The sequence below is a fragment of the Macrotis lagotis genome, chromosome 7 (genome assembly GCF_037893015.1).
Source record: "Macrotis lagotis isolate mMagLag1 chromosome 7, bilby.v1.9.chrom.fasta, whole genome shotgun sequence".
Classification (NCBI taxonomy): Eukaryota; Metazoa; Chordata; class Mammalia; order Peramelemorphia; family Peramelidae; genus Macrotis; species Macrotis lagotis.
Genome location: NC_133664.1, coordinates 199725577 through 199747981, shown reverse-complemented (window position 1 = coordinate 199747981; position 22405 = coordinate 199725577). Strand labels below are relative to the sequence as shown.

Genomic DNA, 22405 nt, shown 5'->3' with positions numbered 1-22405 from the left:
AGTGGCTCCCAGGATTCATGCTTGGTCATTCTTTGCAGATGTCAGAATGGGTTCCCAGAAGCAGGTCTTGTTTGCTGGCAGACTGGCTACATCCCTCTATGTCTTACTTTCAGTTCCTATGTATGTTTGAAAGAAACAAAGCTCATCTCTGATAAAAAAGGACAAACAGAAAAGGTAGATAAGACATGAAATCAAACACTGAAAACAACATCTACTTGGCACCTGTGTTCTTTTTCTCCTTACTTTGGAAGTACCAGTATGCTACTGTGTGCATGGGGTACACAAAACCTAGAATCTACATCTGGGTTTTCAGCTCACCCTTGACATTTATTAACTGTGTGATTTGGGTAATGTCCATTCACTTGGGTCTCTTCCTTAGTTTCCTCATACGTAAAATGAGGAGTTGCATTTGCATTTTTGGGGGGGTTTTTTGCAAGGAAAATGGGGTTAAGTGGCTTGCCCAAGGCCACACAGCTAGGTAATTATTTAGTGTCTGAGACTGGATTTGAACCCAGCTACTCCTCACTCCAGGGCTGGTGCTTTATACACTACGCCACCTAGCTGCCCCAGAGGAGTTGCATTTGAGTTCCTTTTGGTGTCTCTCAAAATAATCACCTTGAGAGACTGTCTTTTAACTCCATTGGTTTTGGCATGCCCAAAATATGTTTGGAATTATCTTCAAAGCCTGCATCATGTTCTTTTTAATATCCTCTATGGTATTAAATCTTTGTACTTTGAGGATAGATTTGATTTTCTAGATTAGTCAAAAGTCATATGGAGCCAAGTCTGGTAAATGAGATGGGTAGAGAAGTAGAATAATATTACCTTTGATTAAAAGCAGATCAGGACTAAAATGTGTGTGTGTGTGTGTGTCTGTGTGTCTGTGTGTCTGTGTGTGTGTGTGTGTGTCTGTGTGTCTGTGAGTCTGTAGTTGAGGTTGTGTGTGAATGTGTATGTGGATGTGTGTCCAAGACATTTCAGTGGAGAATTCCACATGTGCTAAGCAATAACAACATTGTTAGATTAAGTTCATAGATTTAAGAGATGGAATAGATTATCTGGTTACAACATCAACAATAGAGAGGAAACAGGCACAAAAAAGTTAATAATATTTCAAATTTATGAAGTACATTATAGTTTACCAATTGCTTTCCTCAGAGCAGTCTTATGGAGAAGGTATGAAGAATTGATGAATGTGATTGCTAGGTAGCTTCCAGTGATCTTTTAAAAACTATAGGGCTGATACAATGACCATTCCTAAAGTCAGGAGTTCAAATCTAGTTTCAGACTTACTAACTGTGTGATCTTGGTCAAGTCACCTAATACTAAATGCCCTAAAAATACAAACAACCAAAACAACCATGGAGGTGGTACTTAAGATCTGAAGATGAGCATATTATTTTTCCCTTTTGTTTCTTTTTTCCACTTAACAGTATTTTATTTTTTCTAATTACATGTAAATATAATTTTTAATATTCGTTTTTATAAGAATTTGAATTCCCTCCTCCATCCAGAAGACAACAAGCAATCTGATATAGTTTTTACATGTACAATCACATTAATCATATTTCCATATTATTCATGTTGTGAAAGAAGAACCAGATTAAAAGTGAAAACCATGAGAAAGAAAAAACAAACAAAAAATGAAAATAATATGCTTTGATCTGCACTCAGTCTCCATAGTTCTTTTTCTGAATGTGGATAGCATTTTCCCATCATGAGTCTTTTGGAATTGTCTTAGATCATTGTGTTACTGAGAAGAGCTAAGTCTATCACATTTGATCTTCAATTAATGTTGTTGCTATTATGTACAATATTTTCCTGGTTCTGCTCACTTTACTCAACATCAATTCATATATGTCTTTCTAGGTTCTTTCTAAATCTTCTTACTGAACATTTCTTATAGCACAATAATATTGCTTTACATTCATATACCACAACTTGTTCAGTCATTCACCAATTGATGGACATCCCATCAATTCAATTTTTGCCACCACAAAAATAGCAACTATGAATATTTTTGTACATGTGACTCCTTTCCCCCTTTTTTATGATCTTTTGGGGATACAGATCTAGCAGTGGTATTGCTGGATCAAAGGGTATGCAAAGTTTGATTGCCCTTTAGCTATAGTTCTAAATTGCTTTCCAGAATGGTTGGATCAGTCTACCAATAATTTATTAGTGTTCCAATTTACCCACATCTTGTCCAACATTTATCATTTTCCTTTTTTGTCATGTTAAGCAATATGATAGCTTTGGGGGGGACTGTTTTAATTTACATTTCTCTAATCAATCCATTTATCAATTGAGGGATGACTTGTATTCTTATAAATTTGACTCAGTTTGCCATATATTTGAGAAATAAGGACTTAGTCAGAAACACTGGCTGAAAAATTGTTGCCCAGCTTTCAGCTTTCCTTCCAATTTTGGTTACATTGGTTTTGTTTGTGTAAAATCATTTTAATTCAATATAATCAAAATTATCCATTTTGCAATTATGTTCTCTTTCTCATGTTTGGTCATGAATCTTATTCTCCTTTGGAGGTATGACAGTTAAACTATTCCTTGTTTTCCTAATTGGTATATGGTATCATCCTTTATGTATAAATCATATATCTATTTTGATCTTATTTTAATATAGGGATTGAGAGGGTGGTCTATACTCAGTTTCTGTCATACTATTTTCCAGTTTTCCCAGAAGTTTTTGTCATTAATAGTGAGCTCTTAACCCAAAAGTGGCAGTCTTTGGATTTATCAAAGAGCAGTTTATTATAATCATTTAAGATTGTGTCATGTGGATTTTATCTATTTCAGTCTATTTCTTAATCTTTATCAAATAGTTTTTATGATTGGTACTTTATAATATAGTCAGATCTGGTTTGGCTAAGTCACCTCCCTTTGCATTATTTTTTTTATTAATTCTCTTAATATTCTTGACTTTTTGTTATTCCTTTTAAATTTTGTTCTTTTAAACTTTTATTTCTAGCTTTATAAAATAATTTTTGGTAATCTGATTGGTATGGCACTGAATGAGCAAATAAATTTAGATAGAATTGTCATTTTTATTATATAGCTTGGCCTATTCATGAATAATGATTTTATTTTGGTTTGTTTGGTTGGATTTTTTACAAGGCAATGGGATTAAGTGACTTGCCCAAGGCCACATGGCTAGGTAATTATTAAGTGTCTGAAGTCTGATTTGAACCCAGGTACTCCTGACTCCAAGGCTGGTGCTCCATTCACTGTGCCACCTAGCTGCCCCTAAAGCTAATAATTTTTAATTGTATTATATTATTTTATTTTTCAATAGTTATATGTAAAAAGAATTTTTCACATTTATTTTTAAACTTTTGACTTCCAAATTCTCTCCCTTCCTTTCCAAACCTCCCATTGAGAAGGTAAATAATTTGATTAGGTTATGAATATGTAGTCATACAAAGCTTCCATAATAGTCATATTGTGAAAGAAAACATAGATATCCCCCCAGAAAATAAGCCTCAAGAAAAATAAAGTTTAAAAGCATGTACTTCAATTTAAATTCTGAAAATTATCAGTTCTTTCTCTTGGGATTTAGCTAAAGTTTCAAGTACAATATTTAATAGTAATGCTCATAATGGGCATCCTTGTTTCACCCCTGCTCTTTTTTGGAAAGCTTCTAGCTTATCCCCATTACAGATAATGCTTGCTGATGGTTTTAGATAAATATTACTTATTATTTTAAGGAAAATTCCATTTATTCCTATACAATTTAGTGTCAAAATTTGTTCAGTTTCTATTGAGATAATCATATGACTTTGTTAGTTTTGCTATTATATGGTCAGCTATGCTGATATTTTTCTTAATATTGAACCAGCCCAGCATTCCTGCTATTAATCTCACCTGGGCATATTGTATTATCCTCATGATAAATAGATGCAATATCTGCTAATATTTTATTTAAAATTTTTGCATTAATATTCATGAGTGAAAGTGATCTATATTGTCTTTTTCTGTTTTTTCTCTTCCTAATTTAGGTACCAGCACTACATGTGTATCATTAAAAAGAATTTAGTAGGATTCCTTTTTTGCCCACTTTTCCAAATAGTTTATATAGTAATGAAATTAATTGTTCTTTAAATATTTGGAAGAATTCACTCATTGGTTGGGGGAGAGCACCTAGGTGGCACAGTGAACTCAGGAGGACCTGAATTCAAATTTGGTCTTAGACATTAGATACTTAGCTGTGTGACCTTGTGGAAATCACTTAACCTCATTGCCCTACCAAAAAAAATACTTGTAAACCAATCTGACCCTTGAAAACTTTTTTCTTAGGAAATTCATTCATGACTTGTTTAATTTCTTTTTCTAAGTGGATTTGCTTAAATATTGTATTCCCTCTTTGATTAATCTGAGGAATTTATATTTTTGGAAACATTCATTAATTTCACTTAAATTGTCAGGCTATTGGCATACAGGTGGGCAAAATAGTTTCTAATTCTTACTTTAATCTCCTCTTCATTGGTGTGGAATTCATCTTTTTCATTTTTGATACTGGTAATTTGTTTTTCTTCTTTCTTTTTTTTAATCAAATTAACCAAAGATTTCTCTCTTTTATTTTTTTAGCTTTATTTATTAGTGCAATAGTTTTTTTTTGCTTTCAATTTTATTAATCTTTTCTTTGATCTTCAAAATTTCTATTTAATTGGGAATTTTTGATTTATTCCTTTTCTTGTTTTTTTTCTAGTTGCATGCCCAATTCATTGATCCTTCTTTATTTTACTCATGTAAGCATTTAGAGATATTTAGATATATAAAATTTCCCCTAAGTACTGCTTTGGCTACATCCCATAAGTTTTGCCATATTGTCTAATTATTGTCATTCTCTTTGATGTAATTATGTATTGTTTCTATGTTCTGATGTTTGTTCCACTCATTCTTTAGGACTGAATTATTAAGTTTGCAATTAATTTTTAATCTACCTTTCCATGTCATTTTATTACACATTTTGTTGCATAATTATCTGAAAAAGAGGCATTTAATATTTCTGCTTTTTTGTATTTCATTGTGAGGTTTTTAATATCCTAATATATGGTCAATTTTAGTGTAGCTTCCCTGTAATGCTAAGAAAAAAGGTATACTCCTTTCTATCCCCATTCAATTTTCTCAGAGGTCTATCCTAAAATTTGATTCACTTCCTTAACTTCTTTTTTATTTTGTTGTTAGATTTATCTAGTTCTGAGAGGGGTAAGTTGGGTTTCCCCATTATTAAAGTCTGTTTCTTCATGTAACTCATTTAACTTCTCTAAGAATTTGGATGCTATATCACTTGGTGCATGTGTGCTTAGTATTGATATTACTTCATTGTCTATGATACTTTTTAGCAAAATGTAGTTTTCTACTTTTAATTAGATATATTATTTCTATTATTTTATCTAAAATCAAATTTGCTATCCTTTTTTAAAATTTCACTTGAAGTATGATCTATTCTTTTCCAGTCTATCTTTACCCTATGTGCATCTTTCTGCTTCAAATGAGTTTCTATAAACAACATATTATAGTATTCTAGTTTTTAATCTACTTTGCTATATTTTTCTCTTTAGGCTTTTGGGGTTTTTTGCAAGGTAAATGGGGTTAAGTGGCTTGCCCAAGGCCACACAGCTAGATAATTATTAAGTGTCTGAGACCGGATTTGAACCCAGGTACTCCTGACTCCAAGGCCGGTGCTTTATCCACTATGCCACCTAGCCGCCCCTATATTTTTCTCTTTAATGGGGTAGTTCATCCTATTCACATATGAGCTATTTCCCTCCATACTATTTTCCTACCTGTTTTTACTTTTATCTTTTTTTCACTCCATTCCTTGTCTATGTTTTGCTTCTGATCACTGTCTCCCTCAATCTATCAACTTCCACCTTCTATCCTCCCTTCAGTCTTTTTTTCAATCCATCCTTCATTTTCCCCTTTTCCCTCCCCTTCCCATATTCAGTAAGATAAATTTCTTTATCTGAGTATGTTTGCTATTCCTTCTTTGAGTCAAATACAATGAGAGTAAGGTTCAAAGAATGTTCACCTCCTTCTCTTCCCTTCTGCCATAATAGCACTTTTGGACCACTTCATGTGACATAAAGTAATGCATTCTGCCTCCCTCTTTCCTCTTCTTCCAGTACAATGCCTGTTTTTACCTCTTTTTTTTTATAACAATACATCAATGTCAACTTATATCTATTCCCTCTATCTATGTATACCCCTTCTAACTGCCCTAATAGTGATACAGTTCTCAAGAATCATGAACATCATTTTTCCTTTTAGGGATATAAACAGTGTAATCTTATTGAATAACATTTTTTTTTCCTGTTTACTTTTTTTAAAATTTAAGACAGTGGGGTTAAATGACTTGCCCAAGGCCACACAGTTAGACAATTATTAAGTGTCTGAGGCTAGATTTGAACTTAGGCACTCCTGACTCCAGGGCTGGTGCTCTAACCACTGCGCAACCTAGCCACCCCTCCTATTTACTTATTTTACTTTTCTTGAATCTCATATTTGAAGATCAAATTTTCTCTTCAGCTCTGGTCTTTTCATAAGAAAAGTTTTAAAGTCCCCTATTTCACTGTCTTTTCCTCTGAAAGATTATATTCAGTTTTGCTGGGTAGTTTATTCTTGTTTGTAATCCAAGCTTCTTTGCCTTCCATAATATTTTATTCTAAGCCCTCTGATTCTTTGATATAGATACTTCTAAGTCCTGTGTAATCTTGACTGTGGCATCTTGATATTTGAATCATTTCTTTCTGGCTGCTTATAGTATTTTCTCCTTGATTTGACAGTTCTGGAATTTGACTATAATAATTCTCAGAGTTTTCATTTTGTAATCTCTTCCAGGAGGTGATTGATGGATTCTTTCAATGACTATTTTTTCCCTCTAATTCTAGGCTATTAGGGCAGTTTTCCTTGATGATTTCTTGAAAGCTGTTGTCCAGGATCTTTCAGGTAGTTCAATAATTCTTTAGTTATCTCTCTGTATCTATTTTCCAGGTCAGTTATTTTTTTCCAACAATTTGTTTTATGATTTCTTCTGGGTTTCTTCTTTTTAATTTTTTTGGATGATTCTTGATGTTTGTAGAGTCATTAGCTTCCATTTGCCATTTCCAGTTTTTGAGGAACAATTTTCTTTAGTTAGCTTTTGTTTCTCATTTTCCATTTGGTCAATTCAATTTTTAAAGGAATTGGCTTTCTTGAGTGGATTTTTTTTTCCATTTGGTCAGTTGCATTTTTTAAGGAATTGTTTTCTTCAGTCAGTTTTGTCTTTCCTCTTCCAAGCTGTTGACTGTCTTTTTCAGGCATCTTCTGATTTTGTGTTTGGATCTTTCCCAGTGCCATAGTAAATTCCTATGTTTAGAGCTCTTTTCTGTTTATTTTTCTCATTTTTCAAGAGATGTATTCTGCTCCTAGGATTTAGAGTAGTGTTCTAAGCTTCTTGCACTGGGGGCCAGGGGACTAGTCACTGTCTTTGTACTCTATACCTGAGGTACTAGTAGCTTGCCCACCTCACTTGAGTGACCTAGCCCAATTAAGTTTGTTATTCCCTGAATTCTAGAGCTGGAATTTTACCTTCTGTCCTGGGTATGGAGGTCTTACAGCTTGCCTACTATGCTACTGACCTGCTAAGCTAGGTCTAGGGGCCTCAGGTACTAAGCTATGTTATGTCTAAGTGTCCTGCACTGACTTGACTGGATACAACCTGCACAGAATTCTGTTCCCCTTTAACCCAATAATGCAAACCTTTCCCAAAGTCCTTCCAAGTTCTCCTGTGCTAGAGATGGAGGCAGGTAGATTAGATCACTTCTCAAGTACAAAACTCTTCAGTTTTAAATGGTGGTCTAAGAGAGTTAAAAACAGCTTCTTAATGTCAATCAAATTGAGCTCTAGTGAAGTACCCAAGAGCTCTGTTTTTGAAAAGATAAATAGATTGATGGATAGATAGATGGATACATACATAGATAAATAGATAGATAGATACATGGATAGATAGATAGATAGATCCATAGATAGATAGACAGATTGATTGATTTGTTTCACTCCATCTTGTGTATGTCCCTGAATAATTCTTTTAGAGGCATGATTTAATATTGTTGTAGAGGGAAACTGGAGAGAGCTCAGGCAACTTTCTGAGTTCTTTCTGTCATCTTAGTTCAGATGTCTCTTTTTTGAAAAAATCAAACATATTAAACTATGTTAGTGCACTTGAAAAGCATGTTTGCTATCCCTCTAAACTTCTTATAATCTACAAATTAAATAAGCATACAACTGATACCTTGATCTAAGGCATCAATTAAAACATTATATATGCATGTATATATGTGCATATGTATATACACATATAAATCTATTTATGCAGCTATGCATCTATCTATCATCTATCTATCTATCTATCTATCTATCTATCTATCTATCTATCTATCTATCTCTCCTAAAACAGAACTCCTGGGCACTTCACTCAAGCTCTTTTTGATTGACATTAAGACGCTTGTTTAATTCTCTTAGACCACACTTTAAAATTGAAGAGTTTTTGTAGCCTTGAGAAGTGATCTCATCTACCCTCTTCCATTTCTCCCCTTTCCTCCTCATCTGGGGAAGGTCTTCACTAGTCCATGCTGCCTTCATACCTTTTCTGGGCCTGGTACTTGAGATGTCTGTGAAGATGGTCGCTGCCACATTCAACTCAGAATGGAAAAATAAAATGTTGTAAGAGAAGCAATAAACTTGGGGTAATTAAGTGCTATGAGTGTAATTCCCCGACTAATGAGAATATAATAATAGATAAAATTTGGTAATGTGTTCTGTCCTCACAGACTAACCTTACTCACGCAACTCACTGGTTCCATATCCTTAAACAACTGGAGCAGATGCTGTCCAGACAGTCAGATAATTATAATCATTATGGGTTTCAGAACATTAGAGTCAAGGTCAGAGCCAAATATATATATATATATATATATATATATATTGTATTGGCAGATTTTTTTAGAGAAGTCTTTGGGTATGGTAAACAGAATGGAAGAAAAATCTTATACTATTTATGGTTTGGGATGATTGTTTTTGCCTTTTTCTCACGTGTTTCTACATCTGATTATTGTAGTTCTAACATCTGGTTGAAACACAATGGGTTTTGAATACAGATTGTAATGTTACCCTAAGAAATTCCCTCTTTGTGGTTTTCCCAGAAACTTCATGTAGGCAGCCCCAATACATGCTATGCATATTATTACCACATTTGAAGTCTCTACAGCTTCAGGTCCAGCCTTGCTGAAACACACTTGCAAAGGAGCACTTTCAAGGAATCACGAAATCTCAGAGTTGGAAGAGACTTCAATGGTCATGCCCTCTATATTATATCTTGGCAAATGGTCAACAGGCTTCAGTTTTGAAGATTTAAACACATTACCTCATAGAGCTGCCCATACTATTTTAGAACAATTCTTTTCTCTGAAGAGCCAAGAATTTTCTTATAAAAGAAGAGTTGAATGCATCATTTAAAAGTTGCTTTGTTAAATGGGCCATTTGGTTTGGTAGTTCCTCAAAACAGAGAGATAGAAAAGTGATGTCATAAGTAGCTATAAATGTGAAAAATAAGAGGTAGTTCAAGTCAAGACTTGGACTCTAGCCTCAGTTTTATAATTTACTAATTTTATGACTTCAGGCAGATCCCTTAAATTCACTGCATCTTTACTTCATCTGTCTTTTAAGTCAGAGAGATGTCTAGGATAGCAAGCACAAATGGATGACAGAACCAGAATTCATATGCCAGAACACTGATCCAAATTTAATAAGATAAAATTCAATAGAAACAAATGTAAAATCTTATCCTTAGGCTCAAAAAATCAATTGTACAAACACTCAATGGTAGAGGTAAGGCTAAATATCTGGGATATTTTGTTTACTTTGGCTTAATTTGAGTTAACATTGTGATATGACAGTAAAAAAAACTAATTAAATCTTAACCTGCTTTAAAAGAGGAAGAATGTATAGGATTATATAGGTGAGAGTCCCACCTACTGCATATGGTAACCACTTGTCAGCTATGTTATAGAGAAAATTCTTTTTCCCTTATAGGTTGGGACTAAATGGGCTTGTGAGAGGCTACAGTTTTAATCAGAGGGATTATTCAGACTTCTTTTGAAAATCAAGATATCAAAATCCTAAGTTTTAGAGTGTCTTAAGAACTTCTACAGCTGCTATTATTTCTATAGACAATCTCTTGAGGAAGTGGCAGATCAAAAACTCCATGCTTTCCAGGGGAAATTTTCTGAAACTTGTTATTAAAAGGGGACAAGAAAACACAGATGAAGAGAAAAAGGGGATAACATCAAAGAAATCATTTTAATGAGAGTATATCATACGGTTAGAATCATAATCTGAAATTTTCCAAACATCCCATCTGTATGTTATATAACTTACAAAACTTCTGTTAATTTCTGCTCTGGAAAGACTTGGTCTTTAAAAAATTTCCTTGTGGCAGCCACTCTTTCTTGCCATCAAAGATATTTTTGCAAAGAGCTGGGGTGTTGGGGGGAGAGGAAGGTTATATTATTTATTTATTTAATCATTAAGCATATTTTTATTGGGCACTTATAAGACAAGTCAAATAAGCATTTGTTAAAGCTTACTGTTGTTATTATTTCATTATTATTATTGCTATTATTATATACCTACTTTGACCTAGGCACTGTGCTTAATACTGGGGTTACAAAGAAGAAAAAAAAATAGTTCCAGCCTCTTGAGGAGCATCCAATTAAATAGAGAGATAATATGAAATCATCAATATATACAAATAAGATAAATAACTAGTAGATAATTTTGGATAGAAAATGCTAAGATTAAGGAGGATTAGGCAGGGCTTTTTACAGAAGGTTGATCATTAGCTAATATTTGAAGAATGCCAGGAAATGGAAATGAGAAGAGTGTTTCAAAAATGGGTCAGCTAATGCAAAACTTCAGAGTTGGGATATTAAAATCTTGTTGGAGATCAGAAAAAAAAGGTCATCAGTGTCATCAGTGAATGGAAGACAAAAAAAAGGAAGATCTAAGAAAACTAGAAAAATTGGAAAGGGGATTGGTAACTGATTGTCTATAGAGAATGAAAGCAAGTAAGGCATTAAGGATATCACTTTAGATGTAAATCTAAATGACTGCTGGGGCAGCTGGGTGGCACAATGGTTAGAGCACTGACCCTCGAGTCAGAAAGACCTGAGTTCATATCCGACCTCAGACTCTTAATAATTACCTAGCTGTGTGACCTTAGGTAAGTCACATAACCCCATTGCCTTGCAACCCCCTCCCAAAAAAACCCCAAACAAAACAAAGCCAAAAACCCAACTGAATGATTGGGAGGGTAGTAGTACAATTGATAATAATAATAGGGAAATTAGCAAAACAAAATATGATTTTAGGAGAGGGGAAGATAATGAATTTAGTTTAAACCATTTTAAGCCATTTTAAATTTAGTTTTAACCGTTTAACCATTTAAGATTAACATGTCTATGGAATACCCAGTTCAAGATGTTCAAATAAGTACTGGAGATGCAGAAGAAAGAAGTTAAGTTGGAGGGACTAGGTGGCACAGTGAATAAAGCACCGGCCCTGGAGTCAGGAGTACCTGGGTTCAAATCCAGTCTCACTTAATAATTACCTAGCTGTGTGGTTTTGGGCAAGCCATTTAACCCCATTTGCCTTGCAAAAACCTAAAAAAAAAAAAGTTAAGCTCACCAAACAAATGTGAGAATCACCTGCATTTGATTCCAAGGGAGCTGATGAGATCACCAAATGAATCAGTATAGAAAAAGATGAGAAGATATGCTGGGACAGAACATTGGAGGAATTCCATATTTAATGGGCACAACAGAGATGAAAATTCAACAAAGAGAGAAGTAGTGGTTAGAGGGGTAGAAGGAAATCCAGGAGAAATTTCTCCCTTCACCCCCATGTACTCCATATTTGTACACATACAGAGTCACAATAGACACAAGATAGACTTAACCACAAGTCATTTCCACCAGTTAGGAAAGACACTGGAAGAAGAAATGTATATGACCAGGGTACACAAATGAATTAACATTCTAGGAAACTATTTGATTGGGGTCCATATATGGAGGACACACACATAGGGAATATGGATAGTGGTGGCATCCACTTGCCTGTGGCAATGATGGAGACCTGTTGGACTCAGTCTTCTGCTCATTTCCCTAAACGCAACAGACCCTAGAAGAGCATAACCAATATGAGAGTTTGGGAAAAGTGCCACAGCACCATATCTACTCATCTTTGAAGGTAATGGAATTCATTTTTTTAATTGTTTTTTTTAATTTTACAATTTTCCCCCAATCTCACTTCCCTCCCCCCACCCCACAGAAGGCAATCTGATAGTCTTTACAATGTTTGCATACTATACATTGATCAAAATTGAATGTGTTGAGAGAGAAATCATATTCTTAAGAAAAAAATAAGAGAGCAAAAATTACATATTAAGATACCTTTTTAAAAAAAATTAAAGGTAATAGTCTTTAGTCTTTGTTTAAACTCCACAATTTTTTCTTTGGATATAGATGAGATTCTCCATTTGCAGATATCCTAAAATTGTCTCTGTTTGTTGCACTGATGAATTGAGCAAGTCCATCAAGGTTGATCATCACCCCCATGTTGCTGTTAGGGTGTACAGTGTTCTTCTGTTTCTGCTCATCTAGCTCAGCATCAGTACATGCAAGTCTTTCCAGGCTTCTCTGAATTCCCATCTCTCTCCTGCTTTCTAATAGAACAATAGTGTTCCAATAGCATACATATGAAAGTAATGGAATTCTAAAGAAGGATAGAGTCATCAGGAAAGCAGATATCACAACTTCATTGTCTCCTTTTGGAAAAAAATTAAAATTAAAATTAAATTAAAAATTTAAATAAATTATGTATATATATATATATATATATATATATATATATCACACTCATAATGTGTGTGTCCACATATACATACAATACTTACCACATGGAGAATTTTGTGCTCATTGGATGAGCTACAATATTTAGATAAAATAGAGTTCTTGCCCTAATGCAACTTTTCTACCTTTGGAGGGAGGAGACTATTCAACAAATAAGCTGATTCAACAAATATTTTTAAATATTTTCTTTGCACAAGTACTATGCTAGATACTGGAGATGCAAAGATGAAAATGATACAATTTTTTCCCTCCAGAAATTTCAGTCTCATGGCACAATATGTAGAGTACAACACATACAACATGATTGGGTCTTGAATATAGAAGAAAAGCCTAGCAATAGTGGGAAAGATAATTGTAATAAAGGAATTGCTTCTATTCAGTGCATCCTTCTGTCAAAAAGTTTTTATTAATGTTTAACTCCTATCTATATTGTTGAAAGCTAGATTTCTGGACTTTGATTCTAGAAGCAGGAGAAAAGAAAAGAAATTGGCTTATAGAGAGCAGAGTTCAAAAGTACATTTCCGGTACTTCAGGATCCTTGGTAGAATTGTAGAAATATAAGACTCAAAGATTAAAGGAATCTTAATAATTGAGTAATCCCAGTTCCTTGTTTTATAGATGAGTTAACAGAGGCCCTTAGAGCTTCAATTACATGCATGTGATTACAGATAGAAGTAAATAGTGAAGCCAGGATTTGAACCGACATCCTTTGACTTCACTGATTTTTGTCACAACTCTATGAATTATCAAGTCACCCATTAGACATTTTTCTATGCTCTTCCATCCCCAATTTTTGATATTTTTAAAATAGGTAGACCTTAAGTGAGATTCAGATTACTCTGTCTAATGCTTGGGTGTGCAGTGTTTTGTCTTGTGTAACCAGAACTTAGAAAAACATACTTTATCACAATAATCACTTAATAAATACTTGTTTGATTGATCAGAGTACCTTTCTATTGAATATAGATCAGATGGCTTGACAATTATAGAAGTAGGCAGTAAACAAGAAAAAAAGTGAATTGAGAGCTGATAGTTTTAAAAAAAGAATCATCTTATGCACACACACATACACTCAAACACACACACACACACACACACACACACACATACACTAATTCATACAAGGCAGATTGAAATCTTCTGCAGACTTTACTAGAATAACCCTTCATAAGAATTTTACAGAATCTCAGAGTTGGAAGAAACTTCAGAGATCTTCCAATTAAATTCCTTTCTAGATAGGAATATCCTTTATGTCATACTTTGACTTTATACAAAGAAACTGCACCAACTCTATTAGGCCACAATTTAAAAATGGAAGCACTTAAACTCAAAGATTTCAGGGATGCTCACTATATGATAAAAACTACTGGGGAAAAATAAAAAATAATATTAGACATAGATTAGCATCCTATGTCACATACTAAGCCAAAATAAGGTCAATCTGTGTACATGATTTAGATATAAAAAGTAATAACATAAGCTAGGAATAGTTTACTTGTCAAATCTCTGGAAAACAGAAAAATTTGTGATCAAATAGGAGATAGATAGAGAACATTATGAAATGAAAAATGGATAATTTCAAATACATTAAATTAAAAAGATTTTGTACAAACGAAACCAATGTAACCAGGAAAACAGAAAATTGAGAAACAATTTTTACAGCTACAAATTTATTTATAAATTTACAAATTTATAAGGCTATAGGACATTCCCCAATTGATAAGTGGCCAAAGGATATGAACAGGAAGTTTTCAGATGAAGAAATTAAAGCTATCTACAATCATGAAAAAAATGGTCTAAACTGCTATTGATTAGAGAAATGTAAATAAAAACAGCTTTGAGGTACCACCTCATACCTATCAATTTAGCTAATATTACAAAAAAGGAAAATGATAAATGATGGAGAAGATGTGGGTAAGTTGCAACATTAATGTATTCTTGGTGGTGTTGTAAATTGATCCAACTATTCTGAAGAGCAGTTAGGAACCATGCCTGAGGGACAATCAAACTGTGCATACCCTTTTATCCAGGGATGGCTACCTGGAGTGGGTTGAGCACCAGTCTTAAATCAGGAGGACCAAATTCAAATCTACCTCAAACATTTATTAGCTGTGTGACATTGGGCAAGTCATTTTATCTTGATTGCCTCTTCTCCAGGGCTACCTCCAGTAGTCCTGATTCATATCTTGTCACTGGACCCAAATGGTTTGGAGAAGAAAGCGCGACTGATGACTTAGCAAAGCACTTCCTCACTCAAATCCAAATTATGTGCTTGTTATGGCATCACCTCACTGATGTTGTGGTCTTCTTCAAAAACAAAGAACAGGGGTGGCTAGGTGGCACAGTGGGTAGAGCACTGGCCCTGGAGTCAGGAGTACCTGAGTTCAAATCTGGCCTCAGACACTTAATAATTATTTAGCTGTGTGGCCTTGGGCAAGCCACTTAACCCCATTTGGCTTGCAAAATCCTAAAAACAAATAAACAAAACACCTGAAGAACAAACTGCTATCCACATTCAGAGAAAGAACTAGGAGTCTGAATGCAGATTGAAGCATACTATTTTCATGTTTGTTTTGTTTTTTCTTGCTCATGGTTTTCCCTTTCATTATGATTCTTCTTTCAAAATATGACTAATGTGGAAATATGCTTAATAAGATTGTACATGTATAACTCATATCAGATTGTTTATTGTCTTAGAAAGAATAGAAGGAAGGGAGAAAAATTTGGAACTCAAAATCTTATAAAAATGAATGTTGAAAACTATTTTACATGTAATTGGATAAAATAAAATACTATTAATTGGGGAAAAACTAAATAAGATAAAATTGAAGTACTGACAACTCAATTTCCCTACCTTGGTAATGACAATCTCCACCCACTCTATTCCTGTTTTAAAGAAAAACAACTTTGGATTCATTTCTGTCTTTCCTATGATTAAAATTCCATTAAACCCCATGCTCTTTTTTCCTTTTCTGTGAAATGGGAAAGATAGAAATTCTGGCAGGGCAGTACCTGCCCCAGGGTGATATGGTGAAAGGGAAATCAGAGGGTTCAGAGTTTGGCACTAGTATTTATCACCATTACCCCTCAGAGTTTTGGTCTCATCTCCCACAAATGGGGATAATAATGTTTGTATTGCCTTCCTTTTAAGGAGTTTTTGTAAGGAAATCAACGTGCAGACTTTAAAACACCATATAAACATGAGTTGTTATTCTGACATGTAGTCTTTGATAACTGACCCATTTCTTTTCTCAGAAAACTCAAGAAACTATTACGAAAGCTGAAGGATGAGACAGAGCCTGGTGAAACTGACTCTATGCAATCAAAGCACCCTGAGCAGTGGGACTTGGACTATAGTTTGGAACCATATACTGGATTGACTCCTGAATATATGGAAATGAGTAAGAACTAATTTTTATTTAATGAGTAAAACATGGATGGGAATTTGGCAAATAACTTATTAGGCTTATGTTGATAAATCTATTTAGTCTCATTCAGGACCATATATTATTTTCATAAAAGAACCCTGGCGTTTGAATAAAAAATAATCTAGTATTAAGACCCAGATCTACTACCAGCTAGCTATATGATCATAGACAAGTTCTATTTCCTTATTTAAAATGTAGGGGTTATACTAGTAGTCTCTATTATTTATTGTAGCTTTACCATTCTGTTTTCTATGAGCATTGTTATTCAAATGTGTTATAGATTATCAGTGTGATGTAAAAACCAAAAAAAAAAAAAACCCCAAAACAAAAAAAAATCCCTAACATAATCTTGGACTTCATTGAGAAATATAACTTTCAGGAATAAAGAAATGATTGTCCTGCTTTACTTTGCCCTGATCAGATCATATTGGGAATATTGTGTTCAATTCAGAAAGTCACATTTTAGGAAGAATACTTTTAAGAAAGAGTCTCTCCAAAGGACGGATGCCAAAATGGTAAAGAATTTAAGTCCATGTCATATGCAGAGAACATCTCAGATGAGAGAACTGGGAATGAATAGTATGGAGAAGAAAAGACTTCTGGGAAACATAAGGCTTTTTAAGTGTTTGAGAAGTATAGAAGACAGAGATCTATTCTGTTGACTCTAAAGGCAGAACTAATAGAAATTGAAACACAGACAATTTTAGTTTAATATCAGGATAATCTTACTAATAATCTTACTAGTAGATACAATTGACTGACTGTGGTGATAATATATTTCCTCCATATTGGAGGTCTACAGGTAGCCAATTACATGACCACTTGTGGGTTAGATTGAATACATATGTGTCCTAAGTATGAAAAGGTCATATGTAATCAAATTAGAAGAAAAAGAAAAGGATAATGTTTATACAACAATGGAAAGAAGAAGAGTTTTGACTAAGGAAGAAACATAGATAATCATTAAAAAATGCAATGGATAATTTTTATTATATAAAGTTGAAAAAGTTTTACTAAAAAAAACAATCAAAATCTGAAGGGAGACAGTTGTGGGAAAATTTTTGTAGCAAATTTCTCCAATAAAGGTCTAATTCTAATGTATATGTATATAGATAAAATGTATAAATGTATATGATTATATATGATTATACATATTATACATATATATATATATGTATAAATGGTCAAAGATATGAACAGAAAGTTTTCCAAAAAAGAGAGGCAAGTTGTCAACAACTATGTGAAAAAATTTTCACATTACTAATAATAAGAGAAATTCTAATTAAAATAACCGAAGTTCACCTCATGCCCATCAGATTGGCAAAAATGACATAAAAAGAAAAGCAAAATTGTTGAAAGAGTTATGGAAGGACTGGCACACTAATTCACTGTGGGTGGAACTATGATTTGTCCAGTCATATGGAAAACATTTTGGCACTCTACCAGAAATGATACTCAACTTCATATGCCTTTTCTTTTTTTTTAATCTTTTATTTTTGTAAGGCAATGGGGGTTAAGTGACTTTCCCAAAGTCACTTACACAGTTAAGTAAATATTAAATGTCTGAGGTCATATTTGAACTCAGGTCCCCCTGACTCCAGGATAAGTGCTGTATCCACTGTGTCACCTAATTGCCCCCATATGACCAAGCAATATCACTAATAGGAACCAAAGAAATCAGAGGAAGAGCAAGTAACCACATATCATAAAATATTGGTAGCAAAATTTTCTTTTGTCACAAAAAACAAAGTGGGTGCCTATTAATTGGTAAATGGCTGAGTAAATTATGATAAATAAAATAATGCAATAGTATTATATTATGAGAAATAGCAGACTTGTGTGAATTGATGTAGAATGAAATGACCAGAACATGAACAATTTATATGACAACCACAATAATGTAAAGGGAAACAATTTTGGAAAACTTTGGAACTCTGATCAATGCATCAGCCAATTGTGAATTCAAAAATTTCTTGATGATACATTTATTCCTCATACTTCTTGACAGGAAAATTGTGTACTAGAGGTATAAAATTTTCAGACATAGCCAATGCATAAATTTGCTTTGCTTGACTATATTCATTTGTTAAAATGAAGGGCATATTTCTTTGGGTAGGAAATAGATAGTGATAAGTGAACCCAGTTCCTTTAATTTCACATGCAACACTTTTTCCATTATGCTATGCTTTCTATACTTACCAAAATGCCCTTATTCTCAATATTCAAAAAATCTTTTTTTCTGATACTTTACTTGGTAATGAGGGTCTGAAAAAGACTAATTTCCATGAGGCTTTAATGTTCAAGAAAATCATAAATTAGCATTTACAGATATGTTATAAAGGATATAATAAGTTACCAGTTACTAGACTTTATTTTGGGACTCCCTCCATTCATGGGAGGCAGAGGAAGCTTTTAATAAAATGATGTTTTTAGTGAGCAAAGAGGGCAGTAAGATGAAGCAGTAAAGCATGAAGCTTGAAAAGACATTTGGGTTTTCATCTGTTCAAGAGGTTAAGGAAAATTCTTGGCTAGCTGCAACAGACAACAAATATGCTATTGATGGTGAGGCTATATTCCATCAGGCAGGGAGTGCTTCTTCTTACATCTAGATGGCCAAGACAGGATATCTCTCGAGACTGATGTCAGTGTCACATTGGACACACAGTCTAATAACAGACCCATTAGGTTCCAAGAAGACAAATCAATGGAACCTCATAGAGGGCGGTGCTGGAAGAAAATCAATTCCCTCTTCTCAAAATGAAAAGGAGGACAGGCCAACTGGATCAGGTAGAAAAATGTTACATGGTGGCAGGCATAGGACAAAGTAAATCTTGGCAGACAAATACATCTGGCCTGACTTAGGAACTTTTTCAGAAGTGAAATATCCTCTCAGGGAACAAACATGGAAATTTGAATTACATGGGAGTCAGTGGCATTATACAATTGGAGGGCCTCTAATATAGTAAAGGGGGTATTGGCTTATGGGGAGCCTCAGTGGAAATGCTATTATACTTTTAGGAAGTCTGATTCTAAGATTCCAGAAATGATATGACAAAAGTGCTTACAAAATTCTTTTTAAAAATGCTTTGGGGATAATCAGACAAGTCATGCATATTTCACATTAGTTGCATCTACTGTGTTCTTTGTGAATACTAAATATTTCTCCTGGTCATGCCTAAGTTGAAGAGCTAGGTCAAATTGAAGTCTGTGTTCAGAAGTTTCAGATATTAAGAAAAAATTTTGTTTAAATTGTTGTTCAGTTGTTTCAATTGTGTCTAACTCTTTGTGATCCCATTTAGAGTTTTCTTTGCTAAGACCCTTGACTGGTTTGCCATTTCCTTCTCTAGCTCATTTTACAGAAGAAGAAACTGAGGCAACCAGGTTTAAGTGCCTTGACCAGAGTCACACAGCTAGTAAGAATTTGAGGTCAAATTTTAACTTCTGGAATTTTCCTAAGGATAATGCTGGTGTCAACAAAGTAATAGACTTTCTGGTCCTGGTTTGTCAGAATTCTTAAGTGTTATTAAAGTAAGAGCTTCAACTGGAACCAATTCCATTTTGTTCTATTACCAAAAAATCCAATCTGGACCTTGATATCTGCATTTTGACCATCCATGAAACTTGTAAAGAGGTGTATAGGTGGATGGAGTCAAATAATAACAAGATCACCATGAGAGCATTCTTATCTCTTCCCTGAAATTGTCCCTAAGATATTTGACTTCAGAGATTACTTGGTACCATACTGCCAGAAGAATAGAAGGATAAGCTAAGGCCAAAGCTCAGCATGAGGAAATAGTGTCCTTGCATGTGTTGTGAAAGGTGCACAGGGGAAAAAAAATCACAAAATTCATAACCATCTGGGGAAATATCTAGGAAGATCACTTTGTGATGAATAACATCAGAGAACATCTCAAGAACATGCTGGTGAATGGTATCTCAGAGTCAATTATCCCCCATGTATCATCATGATAATGGTTCAAATGAATATTAGACTACTTGATTTTGAATACACCATACCAATAGTTCAAGATGCTCTCAGTGATCTTTTGGGAAGTCAATGCTTTTTATTTTTCCTGAGTTGGATTTGTTCACTGCCTTTTACTAGATTCCTATCACAAAGAAAGTTAAGACAAGACCTTTCATCTCTTCAGCTGAGTTTTACCAGTTCAAATGTATGTCCCAAGGCATCTCAAGAACATAAACCATCTTCCAAAGACTGATAAAGAAAGTAGATGAAGATGTGAATTGCCTTTAACTGTTGAGGTACCTTAATAATATCTTTGAGAAGAACCTGGAAGAACATCAAGAGATATATTACAAATATTGGACTAGTTAAAAGAAAATGAATCTTTAATTTGTCAAGTTCCAACTTTTATCAAGTATGTGGATCACATTGTATCACAAGTAGATGTGAGCATGGATCTGGAGAAGATGGAGTCATTCTTGACTTGGGTATGGTTAAAGTATCTTTACAATATGAGAACTTGAATTTAGTAGATACCACTAAAATTTGTTAAACTATCTACTGTTATGATAAACTACTGAATGACCTCACTCAAGTATATATTATTGAAGAAGTAAAGAAACAGAAAGATAAAAATGCAAAGGTAGTTTTTCCCTTCCAAAACCAAAGAGCTTTTTGAGGACCATTGGACAGACAAAAGTGAACATGCTTTTAAAGTCTTGGACAGCTTCCTCACACATGTTTCATTGTTGGCCCATTGAGGATTTGGGAATAGTCCTGTACCAAAAGAGTGATAGTCACATAAAACCAATTGTATCTGCTACCATAAGTTAGAACAGCATGTAATAAACTCCATCCACAAGCCAGTGTCTTTGGCTTTGAAGTAGGCTGCCGCTGAGACTTTGTATAGAGCAAAATTACAAATGTGGACTGAACAATCCACTGACATATTTTGATAAGTCCCAATCTGGATGATGGATTGATGACTATAACAGCTATTCATGAAACATTTACTACCATTCAGGAAATACTAATATTTAGGATACAGATGCACTCTTCTGAGGAACAAAGACACTAAAGCTGTGGTAATGCCTTAGGAAGGAGTGAATGCTATATGCAACTTCCAAAGGACAGGACTGCAAGTAGATGACAGTATAGCTGAAAGCCTGGGACTTTTACCTGACTACATACCAGTAGTATTTGTGAATCTCATTCCATTAACAACTTTCTTTGCTTCAGTTTTCTGAGGATGACTGGCCAAGAGAGCAGGTCATTAATGAAGGACAACATGGAATAATTTAGTCAGCTGGTGGCTCAGTGGATATAGATCACTGGGCCTGGAGTAATAAAGGCTTGAGTTCAAATCCAGCCTCAGACACTAACTGTGTGACTTTGGGAAAGTCATTTAACTACTATTTGCCTTAATCCACCATAGAAGAAGAAATTCACATGGATAGCATTGATATGCTGTAGTCCATGGGATCATGATGAGTCAGACATGATTGACTGACTAAACAACAAGCATGAAAAGCAAAGAAATGTGATAGTATTGACAAAGTATTCATGTGCAAGTCTTTTGCAGGCACTTTCCCATTGAGACAATGGCAGAAGTTGGAGCTGTTCCATGGAGTAACTAGACTACTACTAATTCCATTCATGCTACTAGGAAACTTATTACTCTACATCCATAGAGTTCTACAGATGATTTTGGACATATCAGTTCAGAAAAGATTTAGATGACATATTACAATTCTCAGAGGGCTACAGACAGCATCAAAAAGTGTGAGACTTAGATCCATGTGTGCAAACATAAAAGTATTACCAATTGCAACTTCCTTGGAGAATATCAGTATTATCTGGCCCTTGGAACTTGTCTGCATTGACTTCCTCTCTCTGAGAGGACTTAAGGACTTAAGTCATATATTGGTGGGGATGAACTTCTTTAATAGGTAGGTAAAGACTTTGAAAGTATGAAATTCAAATGAATTTTCACTCTGGCTGACATCAAGAAGTCTCAGACAACTCTACAATTCTCAAAATTGGTGACC

The 22405-nt window shown here is 34.2% G+C and overlaps 1 protein-coding gene across 1 annotated transcript in view; it reads left to right on the top strand.

Moving 5' to 3' along the window:
- ANO2 (anoctamin 2) overlaps positions 1 to 22405 on the top strand; it is a 546921-nt gene that overhangs the window by 449020 nt on the left and 75496 nt on the right. The window contains exon 19 of the mRNA XM_074195316.1: positions 16221 to 16366. Within this exon, the coding sequence (XP_074051417.1) occupies positions 16221 to 16366 (146 nt within the window). The remainder of the gene's footprint in view (positions 1 to 16220; positions 16367 to 22405) is intronic.